Here is a 14,702-nt window from a genome sequence, read left to right on the forward strand (position 1 = left end):
ATTACAGTCAGATTGGATGGAGATCATCTATGAACAGCAATTTTAAAATATTGCCACAGATTCTCAATTGGATTTAGGTCTGGACTTTGACTGGGCCATTCTAACTACCGTATTTATCGGCGTATACCGCGCACTTTTTCCCCCTTAAAATAAAGGGAAAAAAGTGGGTGCGCGATATACGCCGATACCCGCGCTCAGTTTGAACACCTCCACGGACATATACCGAGCGCAGTACACTCGGGTACATTCGGCCAGGCTCGGTTTCGCTCGTGGTCACGCTCTGTGACGTTTATGCGCGAGAAGCCGAGCGTGCCCGAGTGTACTGCGCTCGGTATATGTCGGCGGAGGCGTTCAAACTGAACGTGGGAGACAGCGCAGGAGAAGCCGGGAGGACACCACCGAGTCTGCAGACGGACGCCGGACCGGACAAGGCCGCCGATGGATGCCGGGCAAGACACCAAAACTGTAAGTAAGTAATAAAATGTTTTTTTTTTACAGGAATATCAGATCTACATTAGGGGTGCGCGCTATACGCCGGAGCGCGCAATACCCCGATAAGTACGGTAGTTCTAAATGAATATGCTTTGATCTAAACCATTCCATTTTAGCTCTGGCTGTATGTTTATTGCCGTTGTCCTGCTGGAAGGTGAACCTCAGCCCCAGTCTCAAGTCTTTTGCAGACTCTAACATGTTTCCTTCTAAGATTGTCCTGTATTTGTCTCCATCCATCTTCCCATCAACTCTGACCAGCTTCCCTGTTCTTGCTGAAGAAAAGCATCCCCACAAAATGATGCTGCCACCACCATGTTTCACGGTGGGGATGGTGTGTTCAGGGTGATGTGTAGTGTTAGTTTTCCGACACACATAGCATTTTGCTTTTAAGCCAAAAAGTTCAATTTTGGGCTCATCTGACCAGAGCACCTTATTCCACGTTTGTTGTGTCCCCCACATGGAAAATTGCAGAAGGGACTTCTTACGGGTTTCTTTCAACATTGGCTTTTTTTTTGTCACTCTTCTATAAAGGCCAGATTTGTGGAGTGCGCAACTAATAGTTGTCCTGTGGGAAAGATTCTCCCACCTAAGCTGTGGATCTCTCCAGAGTTACCATGGGCCTCTTGACTGCTTCTCTGATTAATGCCCGGCCTGTGAGTTTAGGTGGACGGCCATGTCTTGATAGGTTTGCAGTTGTGCCATACTCTTTCCATTTTTGGATGATGGATTGAACAGTGCTCTGTGAGATTTTCAAAGCTTGGGATATTTTTTTATTATAACTTAACCCTGCTTTAAACTTCTCCACAACTTTATCCCTGACCTGTTATTTCCCTTCCACTTCACTATTACGTGCCATATAATAATGAGGCCCAAGGCTACATTCATACTCTGATGCCTTGTACACACGATTGGTTTTCCCGGCGGTCAAAAGTCCGCCGGAAAAACCAAGAACCTGCTCGGTTGTGTTGCTTTCCCCCCCTCCCGTGTACACAAGGCCGGTTTTCCTGACAGGAAAACTGCCATGACAGCTTTGGTCGGGTAAACCGGCCGTGTGTATGCTCCACTGCAGTGTTTCCCATAGGAAAACAGCTGGGCAAAAAAAACTCAGAGAATGGCGGCGGGAAAAAAAAGAGAATAATTTCTCATTTTTTTGCCTGCAGTTTTCCTCTCGGGAAAACAAACTGCTATGGAGCATAAACAGGGCCAATTTTCGGGAAAACCGATCGTGTGAACGAGGCATCAGATTTAGGAGTAGTTATCTAGAAAGTACACACAACCTGTATACAAAGATCACTTTGTCCTGCCTTTCGAAGTTTCTGCTTCGTTCACACTGAATGTGGCTTTGAAATCGTGCGACTTCATCTGAAATTACACAATTTCAAAGTCGCATGTCAGTGCAACTTCAGGTGCAAATTGGAAGACTGTGCGACTTCATGCACAGATGTCTATGCAAGTTGCGCCTGAAAAACACCAAAAGCAGTGCAGGAACTACTTTTTTAAATCGATGCGGCACCACATTCGAACAGTGCCATTGCCTACAATATGGTGCAACTTGTCATGCGATTTGAACTGTCAAATCACATGACAAGTTGCTCTGGTCTGTACAGGGTTTTAAAGTGACTTTAGCCATGGTTAGAGTGTCTAATCCAATCCTGGATGCACAGAATTCTATTTTCTCTAAATGCAGCTGAAGTGACTACATCTAAAGGCAGTTTGAAGGAGACCATTAAAAGATCATTACCTGCATTTGTAGTTGTTCTAAACAGGTTTGGCACTCCCAGTATGAATGAGGCCATAGCAGTGTCAGTCTCAATTGTATTCATTTAAAAATAGTACCTGCGTGTCTCTCTGCTATAAATTAGCAGTGGATGCAGGTTTCATATTTATTACCATATTCATATTTACTCCTTCTAAATAGAGAAACGATTACCAGAACAAGATCAAGATATCTAATCACGATCACTGATAATTACTTCATTATTCACAACTGTCAACAAGATGTATCTGCTTTATGTTATGGACAGTTTAACAAGTATGACCTTACATTGTGACTTCTTGGTCAACTTCTTTGGTATACAAGCAAATGTTTATTTCTGTGTGTGTATACTATATATACACACACAGTAAAACCTTGGTTTGAGAGTAACTTGGTTTGAGAGCGTTTTGCAAGACAAGCAAAATGTTTTAATACATTTTGCCTTGATATACAAGCGGTCTTGATATAAGAGTAGCGTCATGTGACAACTGAGTACAGGCCCGGACTGACCATAGGGCATACGCCCGGTGGGCCGTGGCGGCCCGCGACAGCCTGTGTCGGCCCAAAGGCCACATGTCACGTCTCCCCGTAGTGCAACATGCAGGGGGTCCAGATCTGGTAGGGGGGTGTCTGTATTGTAAAGGGGTCCAGAGGTGCGGTGCTATGTAATGTAAAGGGGTCCAGAGGTGCGGTGCTGTGTAATGTAAAGGGGTCCAGAGGTGCGGTGCTATGTAATGTAAAGGGGTCCAGAGGTGCAGGGTGCTGTGTAATGTAAAAGGGTCCAGAGTGCTGTGTAATGTAAAAGGGTCCAGAGGTCCAGGGTGCTGTGTAATGTAAAAGGGTCCAGGGGGCTGTGTAATGTAAAAGGGTCCAGGGGGCTGTGTAATGTAAAAGGGTCCAGGGGGCTGTGTAATGTAAAAGGGTCCAGGGGGCTGTGTAATGTAAAAGGGTCCAGAGGTCCAGGGTGCTGTGTAATGTAAAAGGGTCCAGGGTGCTGTGTAATGTAAAAGGGTCCAGGGGGCTGTGTAATGTAAAAGGGTCCAGAGGTCCAGGGTGCTGTGTAATGTAAAAGGGTCCAGAGGTGCGGTGCTATGTAATGTAAAGGCGTCCAGGGTGCTGTGTAATGTAAAAGGGTCCAGAGGTGCGGTGCTATGTAATGTAAAGGCGTTCAGAGGTACAAGGTGCTGGAACCCCACATCTCATCATTAACCGCCGCAAAGCACCGCCACCGCCCCTGGGCTGCTCAGTCTAAAATGCCCGGGCATATTTTTTGTCCCAGTCCGGGCCTGACTGAGTATAAAAAAGAAGGGAGGAGCCTCTAAGTGTAGCAATATGGTTACATTTAATGAAGGTACAACATTTAGCAACTTATTGCTACACTTAGAGGCGCCTCTCTTCTCTTTTATACCCTGTAAAAAAATGTTTGATATAAGTGCTTTGGAATACAAGCATGTTTCTGGAACGAATTATGTTTGCAAACCAAGGTTTTACTGGATAGATAGATAGATAGATAGATAGATAGATAGATAGATAGATAGATAGATAGATAGATAGATAGATAGATAGATGAATGAGCTTTTAGAAGTGCTGGCACTCTCCGCGCAAATCTGTAGTTGAACAAATTATGGATTTGGATAATGCTTTGTTGTTTTTTTTTGCCTTCCTCTGGATAAACTGTGGGTAAAGGATTGTACGATTTCTCCCCCCCCCCCCCTCTTTTATTGGTTGAACAAGATGGACTTGTGTCTTTATTCAACCTGTCTATGTAAAAGATGAATGACCTTGTTCAATACGTACCCTGTCACCTTAACATAGAAGAGTTTCTGCTCTCACAAACCCCTGGGTTTTCTCTGGACAGAAAGCTGAAATTATACATTATAACAGCAGCACATGGATTGGAGACATTCAGAGTTTTTAATTTTCCCAAAATGTGGCTGAAATTTAGGAGATACTGGTGAAATGCATTGGAATCAATGGAGAAGATTTGACCTAAACCCAATAGAACACCTTTGGGATGAATTAGAGTGAGCCAGGCTCTCTCATCTAACATCGGTGCCTAAGCTTCCGGAAGAATGGTCAAACATTCCCATAGACACACTCCTAAACCTTGTGGACAGCCTTCCCAGAAGACTTGAAGCTGTTATAGCTACAAAGGGTGGGCCAATGCAATATTGAACAGACTAAGGACTGGAATGCCATTAAAGCGGGGGTTCACCCTAAAAACAAATTTCTAACATTAGAGCCAGCATACGAAGGACATTTACTGTATGCAGGTCTTTTTCTTTTTCTCCGTACATACCGTTATATTGCGATTTTGTCCAGGGCTTCCCGCGTTCTAATGACTGCGGGACTGGGCGTTCCTATCCCTGCCTCAGGCTTCTGATGACTTGCGGGACTGGGCGTTCCTATCCCTGCCTCAGACTTCTGATGACTGCGGGACTGGGCGTTCCTATCCCTGCCTCGGACGAGAGGGCCTCCGTGATAGGCGAACACTGAACACAGTGCCTCCTGGGAAGTGGAGTGTTCCGCCTATCACGAAACAAAAGAAGTAGGAGGCGCGGCTTTTGAAAAATGGACGGCCGCGATTCTGCATGTCTTAGGATAAGATTAGGGATCGTCAAGACACAGTCAGGCATGTCATAAGGGAACAGCGAATCTGGCATGTAATGGGGCACAGCTAGTCTGGCATGTAATGGGGCACAGTGAGTCTGGCATGTAGTGGCACAGTGAGGCATGTAATGGGGCACAGTGAGTCTGGCATGTAATGGGGCACCGTGAGTCTGGCATGTAATGGGGCACCGTGAGTCTGGCATGTAATGGGGCACAGTGAGTCTGGCATGTAATGGGGCACAGTGAGTCTGGCATGTAATGGGGCACAGTGAGTCTGGCATGTAATGGGGCACAGTCTGGCATGTAATGGGGCACAGTCTGGCATGTAATGGGGCACAGTCTGGCATGTAATGGGGCACAGTCTGGCATGTAATGGGGCACAGTCTGGCATGTAATGGGGCACAGTCTGGCATGTAATGGTGGCACCGTGAGGCGAGGCATGACTAGTAGGAAGTGGGTAGTCTTATACGGCGAGTATATGCCAAAACCAACATTTTAGCTGGAAAATTAGGGGATCGTCTTATACGCCCAGTCGTCTTATACGCCGGCAAATACGGTATGTACGGAGAAAAAAAATTAAAAAAAAGACCTGCATACAGTAAATGTCCCTAGTATGCTGGATGTAATGTTAAAACATTTTTTTTGGGTGAACCCCCGCTTTAAAAAGTTCATGTGCGTGTAAAGGCAGGTATCCCAATACTTTTAACAATATAAGCATGCCATGTGACTAGTCTTACTCAGAAAACAGAGGCATTTAGAAAGTTCCCGAGCAGACAGTTGCTACGGACCAGTTCTGTCAAAAGGGGACGGTGAGAGTCCTTAGCGCTACGTAAGCTCCAGACAGAATGACTTGGCAATTATACAAAGCTTCTTCTGGGAGCTCCTTCAGACTAATGGAGGACTGGCGGAACAAGGAAAGATAAACATAGGCAGTGAGGGCTGGCATTATTCTCAACTGAATAACAAAAGCACATGCTTTACCCTAATCCTAATCCCGAGCATTATTTCTAAGCCCCAGGTTGTATTTACCACTACTAGGGGAAGATATACAATACACGCATAAGAAAAGTAGCAATTATATAATCATTATGCTGAATATACAATGTGACAAAACAAATCTATCCAACTGTAACATTACCCCTGCAGGAGGCGCTGCAATTGAGCCTATTTCCCCTATTCACAGCATGCACAGCCAGGCACACAGCATTTTTGGTATTCTTCTGGCTCAAAGGAGTTTCTTTTTAGGGTTTCTATTGAGCATGTTGAGGAACTTGGATAAGGATGGGGAGCATGGGATTTTCTGGCTGCTCTGTACAAAAAGTTGCAGGCTATATTGCACAACCCTATGCCGCGTACACACAATCGGAATTTCCGACAACAAGCATTCGATGTGAGCTTTTTGTCGGAAACTCCGACCGTGTGTAGGCTTCATCGGACATTTGCTGTCGGAATTTTTCTGACAGCAAAAGTTCTTGTCAGAAATTCTGATGGTCTGTATGCAATTCTGACGCACACAAATCCTACGCATGCTCAGAATCATTGAACTTCATTTTTCTCGGCTCGTCGTAGTGTTGTACATTACAGCGTTCTTGACGTTCAGAATTTTCGACAACATTTGTGTGACCGTGTGTATGCAACACAAGTTTGAGCCAAAATTCAGTCTAAATTTTTTTTTTTGCGGTCTTGTTGTCGGAATTTCCGATCGTGTGTACGCGGCATTAGGCTTCACTGTACTGTCTCTGCCGACTTTCACAACTCCTGGCTGTAATGCACAACTCCTGACTATTGCACAGCTCCTGGCTGCAATGCATAGACTTTTAAGGGAAAGCACGCCACAGTCACGTCACCTCAGTGTGGCACATGGGTGCTCAACCTGTGGCCCTCCAGGTCCCGTGAGGCATTGCAAGCCACTGACAGTTACAAGCTTGACTCCCAAAGGCATGATGGGACTTGTAGCTCCGCTGGAGGGACACAGGTTGAGCACCCATGGTGTAGTAGGATGTAATGCTCTCTCAGTCCCAGAATAATAGAGCTTTCCCACACCTGTTCTCCTGGCTCTGACCCAATCTCTCTCTCTCCGATCTCCCTCTTCGGTAGCTTCTTCTCAGCTAAACCTAACTGGGACCTTGATGTTTTCAAAAAGGACTCCCATACCTCCCAACTTTCTGAGATGGGAATGAGGGACACCTATCAGCAAAAGTATGCAGGCATAGGACACACCCCTTGCCACGCCCCCTTAACCACTTCCCGCCCGGCCTATGGCCGATTTACGTCCGGGAAGTGGTTATGAAATCCTGACAGGACGTTCTAGAACGTCCTGCAGGATTTCATGCCGCGCGCGCCCGTGGGGGCGCGCATCGCGGCGATCGGTGATGCGGGGTGTCAGTCTGACACCCTGCATCTCCGATCTCGGTAAAGAGCCTCAGGCGGAGACTCTTTACCACGTGATCAGCCGTGTCCAACCACGGCTGATCACGATGTAAACAGGAAGAGCCGTCGATGGCTCTTCCTCACTCGCGTCTGACAGACGCGAGTAGAGGATAGCCGATCTGCGGCTCTCCTGACAGGGGGGGTTAGCGCTGATTGTTTATCAGCGCAGCCCCCCCTCGGATCGCCACACTGGACCACCAGGGATGCCCACCCTGGAGCACCAGGGTGGGCAAAAAAAAAAAAAAATGGCAGAAAAAAAAAAAAAAAAAAAAGCATAAAGAAAAAAGATGCCAGTCAGTGCCCACAAATGGGCACTGACTGGCAACCTGACAAAAATCAGTGCTGCCACCCCAGTGTCCATCAGCGCCACCCCAGTGTCCATCAGTGCCACCCCAGTGTCCATCAGTGCCACCCCACAGTGCCCATCCATGCCCAGTGCCCACCTATCAGTGCCCATCTGTGCCACCCATAAGTATCCATCAGTGCCGCCCATGAGTGCCCATCTGTGCCGCCTATGAGTGCCCAGTGCCGCCCATGAGTGCCCATCAGTGCCGCCTATGTGTGCCCATCAGTGCCGCCTATGTGTGCCCATCAGTGCCGCCTATGTGTGCCCATCAGTGCCGCCTATGTGTGCCCATCAGTGCCGCCTATGTGTGCCCATCAGTGTCGCATACCAGCGCCGCCAATCAGTGCCACCTCATCTGTGCCCGTCAGTACTACCTCATCGATGTCCATCAGTGCCATCTCATCGGTGCCCATTAGTGCCGCCATATCAGTGCCCGTAATTGAAAGAGAAAACTTATTTACAAAAAAATTAACAGAAAAAAATAAAAACTTAATTTTTTTTCCAAATTTTCAGCCTATTTTTAGTTGTTGCGCAAAAAAAAAAAATCGCAGAGGTGATCGAATACCACCAAAAGAAAGCTCTATTTGTGGGGAAAAAAGGACGCCAATTTTGTTTGGGTACAGTGTAGCATGACCGCGCAATTGCCATTCAAAGTGCGACAGTGCTGAAAGCTGAAAATTGGCTTGGGCGGGAAGCTGCGTAAGTACCTGGTATGGAAGTGGTTAAAGGAGAATTGTACAAAAAAATAAGATTGGTTAAACCCACAAGTGCTGTTTTTACCACTGCTATTTCTTTATATTGGCTTTTGGAATTTACAAATGCAGCAATTTAGAAATAAGATGAAAGTTTAGTGCTGGGAAACACTTTTTGATAGATAAAAAGTGCATTTTATATACATCTATAGAGATCAGACCAAAATGAGGGACAAATGAGGAGAATGAGGGACAGAGGGACATTGCTCCAAATCAGGGACAGTCCCTCGAAATCAGGGACAGTTGGGAGGTATGGAGTCCTCATACTTCTCCTCTGTCTAACTCCCCCAGGGGCAGAGACCCCAGCACAGGGGGGTCTTCGCCAGAAGGCTGGGCCCTGGAACTCCGCTGCCAGGCCTAAGAACATTTATAGGCTCTCCAGCCACCTATTGGGCACACCCCTCCAGGTATTAACCAGAGTTCCAAAAAAAAAAAAAAAGCAGGGTGCCTGTCCTGCTCTCCCTCCCACTATACTTCTAGAAATCTCCAGAAGACAGGGGGAAGTAGCAAAACAGCAGCCTGTAAGACACTGAACAGCCTAAAGCAATTGAACCCTGCTCCATTGATTACAGAGGAGCCAACTAAATTTGCCTTGCAGGCTACTCTAAAATTGGAGGGTGCTACACACAAATCTTTAACGCCCTTCATACAATATGCCAAATTATTGGCACAAGTAGGTCCGTGCCCAAATCCAGTGATCAACTGCATAGGGGAGAAGTGGTTGCAGATGTAGATCCAGAATTAAGCATTAGCTCAGGCGTGTTCGGAACCACACGTGCAGAGCCCGCCAGGAAGGCGGCATTGCGGAGCACTTATCACAAGCAGTGAGACATTTTTCTGAAACGCGGCTGCAGAGATCGGGAAATGTCTTGTGATTAGCGCTGTACAGTGCCAACTTTCTTGGCGGGCTCTGCATGTGCGATTGCAAACACGCCTGAGCTGACTAGGAATGAGCTTAGGTGTGTTTGGATCCTAGTCCGAACCCGCCAGGAAGCGGTCATCTGCACTGGGCCAATCATTTGCAGCCGAGACATTTCCCATCCCACAGCTGCACATATACAAGGGGCAGGTATACATGCAGCTGTGGGGCAGGGAATGCTTTGACTCAGTAGAGCTCACATCATCCTGGCGGGGCTAAGACTATGATCAAACCACCCAGCTCCACACAAATCTCCTGCAATAAGCACAAGGAAGTGCACCCCTTTTGAGGCTCAGGTGTACAGTCTTAGGGTGCCCTTAATGTCTGCACTCTGCTGACTTTGACAGGGGTCAGTAGCTATCTGTGACAAATTTCTTCTTGTAGACAGCAAACTTTTCCACCCTCTGAAAAGCAATCTGCAGTGGATCACTTTTCAGACTATGACTAACAGTCAGTTTACAGAGGCTCCCAGGGGATTTTACATTGAACTAACATGTTGCTTCTGCCACAGCTGCAATTTGACATGCATTTGTGGTCAAGGGTGGTGCAAGGATTTTTGATACCCTAGGCAAAACCTAATTTTACCGCCTCCCCCCCCCTTGGCCCTGCCCATGTATACCCTACCTTTTTAATGAAGCGCCCATCAAATGCAGCCTCACCAGCGCCCATCAAATGCAGCCTCACCAGCGCTCATCAAATGCAGCCTCACCAGCGCTCATCAAATGCAGCCTCACCAGCGCCCATCAAATGCAGCCTCACCAGCGCCCATCAAATGCAGCCTCACCAGCGCCCATCAAATGCAGCCTACCAGTGCCCATGAATGAATGTTTGCTTGCTTCCATTCATTCAGGTGTTAGGACACAGACACAGTCCTCCGCCACCACTGCGCCTCTGACACTACGTGCAAATAGAGTGGCGGCTGCCTGCGGATGCTGAGACTTAGTTGCTCGCTGCAGAGAGTAGAAACACCAGTGGCTGGGTGCCTTAGGCAGCAATGCACCCTAGGCGGCTGCCTAGTTTGCCTAGTGGTAGCACTGGCCCTGGTTGTGGTTGCGCGGTCCCATTGATTTTAATATGCAAGTTTGACAGACGACGCCACCTCTCATGGCAAAAAAATAAAAAATCCTGTTTCTTTGTGACTGCGTCGTCGTCAATTCACCCCTCTGGTTGCCATGTGGGTGGTAGGAGTAAAAACCCCCGGACTGTTTTTACCCCTACCCGTTTTTATCCTTCCCTAATGCGAACTATGACTTAATGTTTATTATGATGAATAGAGGTTACAACAGAACACATCTAAATTTCAACAAAGGTAAGTAGACAAAAAACGCAAGGTATGATTGAAATAAATGGTGGGCCACAGACTTGGAAATTAGACCCTGCATCATGATGCGCGCCCCATGTGGAAGGTCCCAGCACAAAGTTTTCCACATATAGATCCTTTAACTTTTCCTTGATCTGCCGGTCAATGGCCAAGTCATCTACATTTCTATCATTGCAAGAACTGCCATGTTCATTCATACAATTTGATAGATGTCAATTTTCCCATGAATAGGTTTTCTCCTAGAATGTCTCTGGTTATAGGAAATCACCAAAACGTATAAAATATAACCTCCTACGTGTACTTTATCAGATTGTCATCTTTTCCTGTTTTTTCATCTTTTTGTTCTGGAAATTTACTAAGAAGCGTCATTTAAAGAGCATTTAAATATGGGAATTAAAACCATTTCTAGACCTTTTCATTTTGTTTTTGCCACTTCTATACACGATGTGATCAGCAATGTACCCTGGAAATGTCACCTAGACAATTAACGTCCTTAGGCATGCCGCGTAATTACTGCCCCACGGGTCTACAGGAATGACGTAACGCTGTGATTGTTTTTCTACTATAGTATAAAAACAAGGAGACCCAGAATCCGTCTTCTTACATACAATTGTCGTGTAACCACCTGCTTGCCTTACCTGGGATGATTGAAGGTCTCTTCTTAGTCCGTCTTAAAGGATCCAATATTTTGATGTTTTTGGGAAGTCTACCTTTAGGAAAATCCAATCCTGAGAGCAGCTCTGGAGGAAAGCTGCACCGTCTGGATACCACAAGATCATAGTGATTGAGCCAAGGCTTACTCCTAGTCTGATACAGGCTGCTGTCATCCAGTGCCATGGTGCTGTGTCCCCTTTCAGAAATTAAAATACAAATACAGGGGGTTCCCTCTCGTGTGGGCTCATGCTTATCCATGCACTTGCTTGGGAAGTGGAGCCAAGACGGGGGCGTGGCCTTGGACAGGTGTAGGATTACTAAACAGCTCTGCCCTGCTTACAGGTAAAAGGAGGAGGGGGGGGGAGGAAAGACAAAAGTATTAGATCAAGAAACTGATTTGTACTGACTACAAAGGCACAGGTAATCCTCCATCCGGATGTACTAAGACTAATGCGTTCTGGGTGCTATGACCAAAGTGTTACCTGCTATGCCATGTGATCTTCTTAGTAGGTCTCACCTGTTATCCGTCGCTTGTTTACAGAACAAAATTCATAAACTGGACTTTAAAATAATGTTATAAAAACGGCAGTAGCTTTGCAGTGAGTCTTTCAATTTTTTTTTAAAGTGGAGGTTCACCCAAAAAATCAATTTTTAACATTAGATTGGGCCTAATTACGGGAAGCAGAATCGGGTGTTTTGATTAAAATAGATGCAGTACTTACCTTTTTTGAGATAGATGTTCTCCGGCCGCTTCCGGGTATGGGCTGCGGGACTGGGCGTTTCTATTTGATTGACAGCCTTCCGACCGTCGCATACAGTGCGTCACCAGTTTCCGAAAGTAGCCATACGTGTGTGCGCAGGCGCCGTATAGCGCCGCACTGAGGTTCGGCAACTTGTGACGCACTGTATGCGACCGTCGGAAGGCTGTCAATCAAATAGGAACGGACAGTCCCGAAGACCATACCCGGAAGCGGCGGGAGAACATCTATCTCAAAAAAGGTAAGTACTGCATTGATTTTAATCAAAACACCTGATTCTGCTTCCCGTAATTAGGCCCAATCTAGTGTTAACCACTTCTCTACTTTGGGTGTTTTTCAGATTTGGTGTTTACAAGACTAAAACATTTTTTTTTGCTAGAAAATTACTTAAAACCCACAAACATTATATATTTATTTTTTTCTAACACCCTAGAGAATAAAATGGCGATCATTGCAATACTTTTTTTACTTCACACCATATTTGCGCAGCGGTCCTACAAGCGCACTTTTTTTGGAAAAAAATCACTTTTTTGAATTAAAAAATAAGACAGCAATAAATTTGGCCCATTTTTTTTATATATTGTGAAAGATAATGTTACGCCGAGTAAAATGGTACCCAACATGTCACGCTTACAAATTGCGCCCGCTCGTGGCATGGCGTCAAACTTTTAACCTTAAAAATCTCGATAGGCGACGTTTAAAAAATTCTACAGGTTGCATTTTTTGAGTTACAGAGTAGGTCTAGGGCTATAATTATTGCTCTCGCTCTAACGATCGCGGCGATACCTCACTTGTGTCGTTTCAACACCGTTTTCATATGCGGGCGCTACTCGCGTATGCGTTCGCTTCTGCGCATGAGCTCGTCGGGACAGGGCGCTTTAAAATTTTTTTTTTTTTTCTTATTTATTTTTATTTATTTTATTATTTTTTACACTGAAAAAAAAAAAAAAAAGATCACTTTTATTCCTATTACAAGGAATGTAAACATCCCTTGTAATAGAAAAAAGCATGACAGGTCCTCTTAAGTATGAGATCTGGGGTCAAAAAGACCTCAGATCTCATATTTAGACTAAAATGCAAAAAAAAATAAAAAAATTTGAAACTGTCATTTTTTCAAATGACAAAAAAAAAATGTTTCTTTAAGAGGCTGGGCGGGACTGACGTTTTGACGTCACTTCCGCCCAGCAGAGCTATGGGGACGGGCGAAGGAGATTTTTCCTTCAGTCTCGTCCCCAGTCACCAGACGAACGGTCCCGATCGCCTCCGCCGCTACCGACGGCTACGGTAAGCGGCGGTAGGCGCGGGAGAGCGGCGGGGGGCCCCTCTCCCGCCGCCGATAACGGCGATCTCGCGGCGAATCCGCCGGGGAGACCGCCGTTATCGTTAACAGAACCGCTGACACTAAAGATTGATACCTCGGTTGTGGCAGCAGCTGCTGCCGTTACCGAGATATCAATCTTTAAAGTTAGGCCGTATAAAGACGTACGGCGGTTTAGAAGTGGTTAAAAAACATTTTTCGGGTGAACTCCCGCTTTAAAATTTTTGCAATATAGTTTATTTTTACGTTTATCATTGTTTATCATTGTTTGGCGTTTTTTTTTTTTTTTTGTGTGGTCAGAAAAACTACTTCTGAATGCGATTTTAGGGCATTCAGAAAACATCTCATAAACTCCACTGCTGATTTGGGATGAGCTCCGGCGTGTTCGCACAGTACCCGCCAGGAAGTAGGCACTGCGCTGTGCTAATCACAGGCAGGGAGACATTGTCCCGATGCTCGGTTGCAGAGATCGGGAAATGTCTCCCTGCCTGTGATTAGCGCACCGCAGTGCCGACTTCCTGCCGGGCTCTGCACGTGGACTGTGTGATACCGCCGGAGCTTATCCTTCCTGCTGATAAACGTCCATGTGTGCATGGACAGATAAGAAAGCCTATAGCCAGATTCAGAGAGATTGGCGCATCTTTAGATAGGCGTAGCGCATCTCATATGCGCTACGCCGTCGTAACATTGAGAGGCAAGTACTGTATTCACAAAGCACTTGCTCCCATATGTGCGCCGGCGTAACGTAAATGGGCCGGCGTAAGCCTGCCTAATTCTAATTATGAAGGTAGTGGGCGTGTTGTATTGAAATGAGCTGTGACCTCATGTAAATGCATGGCCGTACGAACGGCGCATGCGCGCATGCTCAGAATCACATTGCAAATACTCCCTAAGATTCGACGGCTCAATGAGTATGACGTGAACGTCACTTACGCCCAGCCCCATTCACGTACGACTTACGTAAACGACGTAAAATCAGACGGCAGTTCCGACGTCCATACCCTAAACGACTTAGATCAGCTTTTGTTGGTTTATCTTTACGCTGGAAAAACGCCTTACGTAAACGACGTAGATTACATCGACGGGCGCAAGTACGTTCGTGAATCGGCGTATCTCGTCCATTTACATATTCGACGCGTAAATCAACGGAAGCGCCCCTAGCGGCCAGCGTAAATATGCACCCAAGATACGACGGCGTAGGAGACTTACGTCGGTCGTATCTTGCCACAATTCAGGCGTATCTGATTTAGAGAATCAGCGCATAGATACGACGGCGCACGTCTACCAGAATATGGCTAATTGAGGGGAGTTTATGGGCTGTTAAAAACAAAAAAACGCCAAAACTC

General features: G+C 46.2%; 1 protein-coding gene across 5 annotated transcripts in view; it reads right to left on the reverse strand.

Moving 5' to 3' along the window:
- The window catches only part of FRY (FRY microtubule binding protein), a 362,513-nt gene extending 350,958 nt beyond the window's left edge, over positions 1-11,555 (reverse strand). For all 5 annotated transcript variants that reach the window (XM_040340443.1, XM_040340444.1, XM_040340446.1 and 2 more), the window contains exon 1: positions 11,265-11,555. In XM_040340443.1, the coding sequence (XP_040196377.1) occupies positions 11,265-11,538 (274 nt within the window). In that variant the 5' untranslated portion in view covers positions 11,539-11,555. The remainder of the gene's footprint in view (positions 1-11,264) is intronic.
- Positions 11,556-14,702: the final 3,147 nt, after the last annotated feature.

The sequence above is a fragment of the Rana temporaria genome, chromosome 2 (assembly GCF_905171775.1).
Source record: "Rana temporaria chromosome 2, aRanTem1.1, whole genome shotgun sequence".
Taxonomy (NCBI): domain Eukaryota; kingdom Metazoa; phylum Chordata; class Amphibia; order Anura; family Ranidae; genus Rana; species Rana temporaria.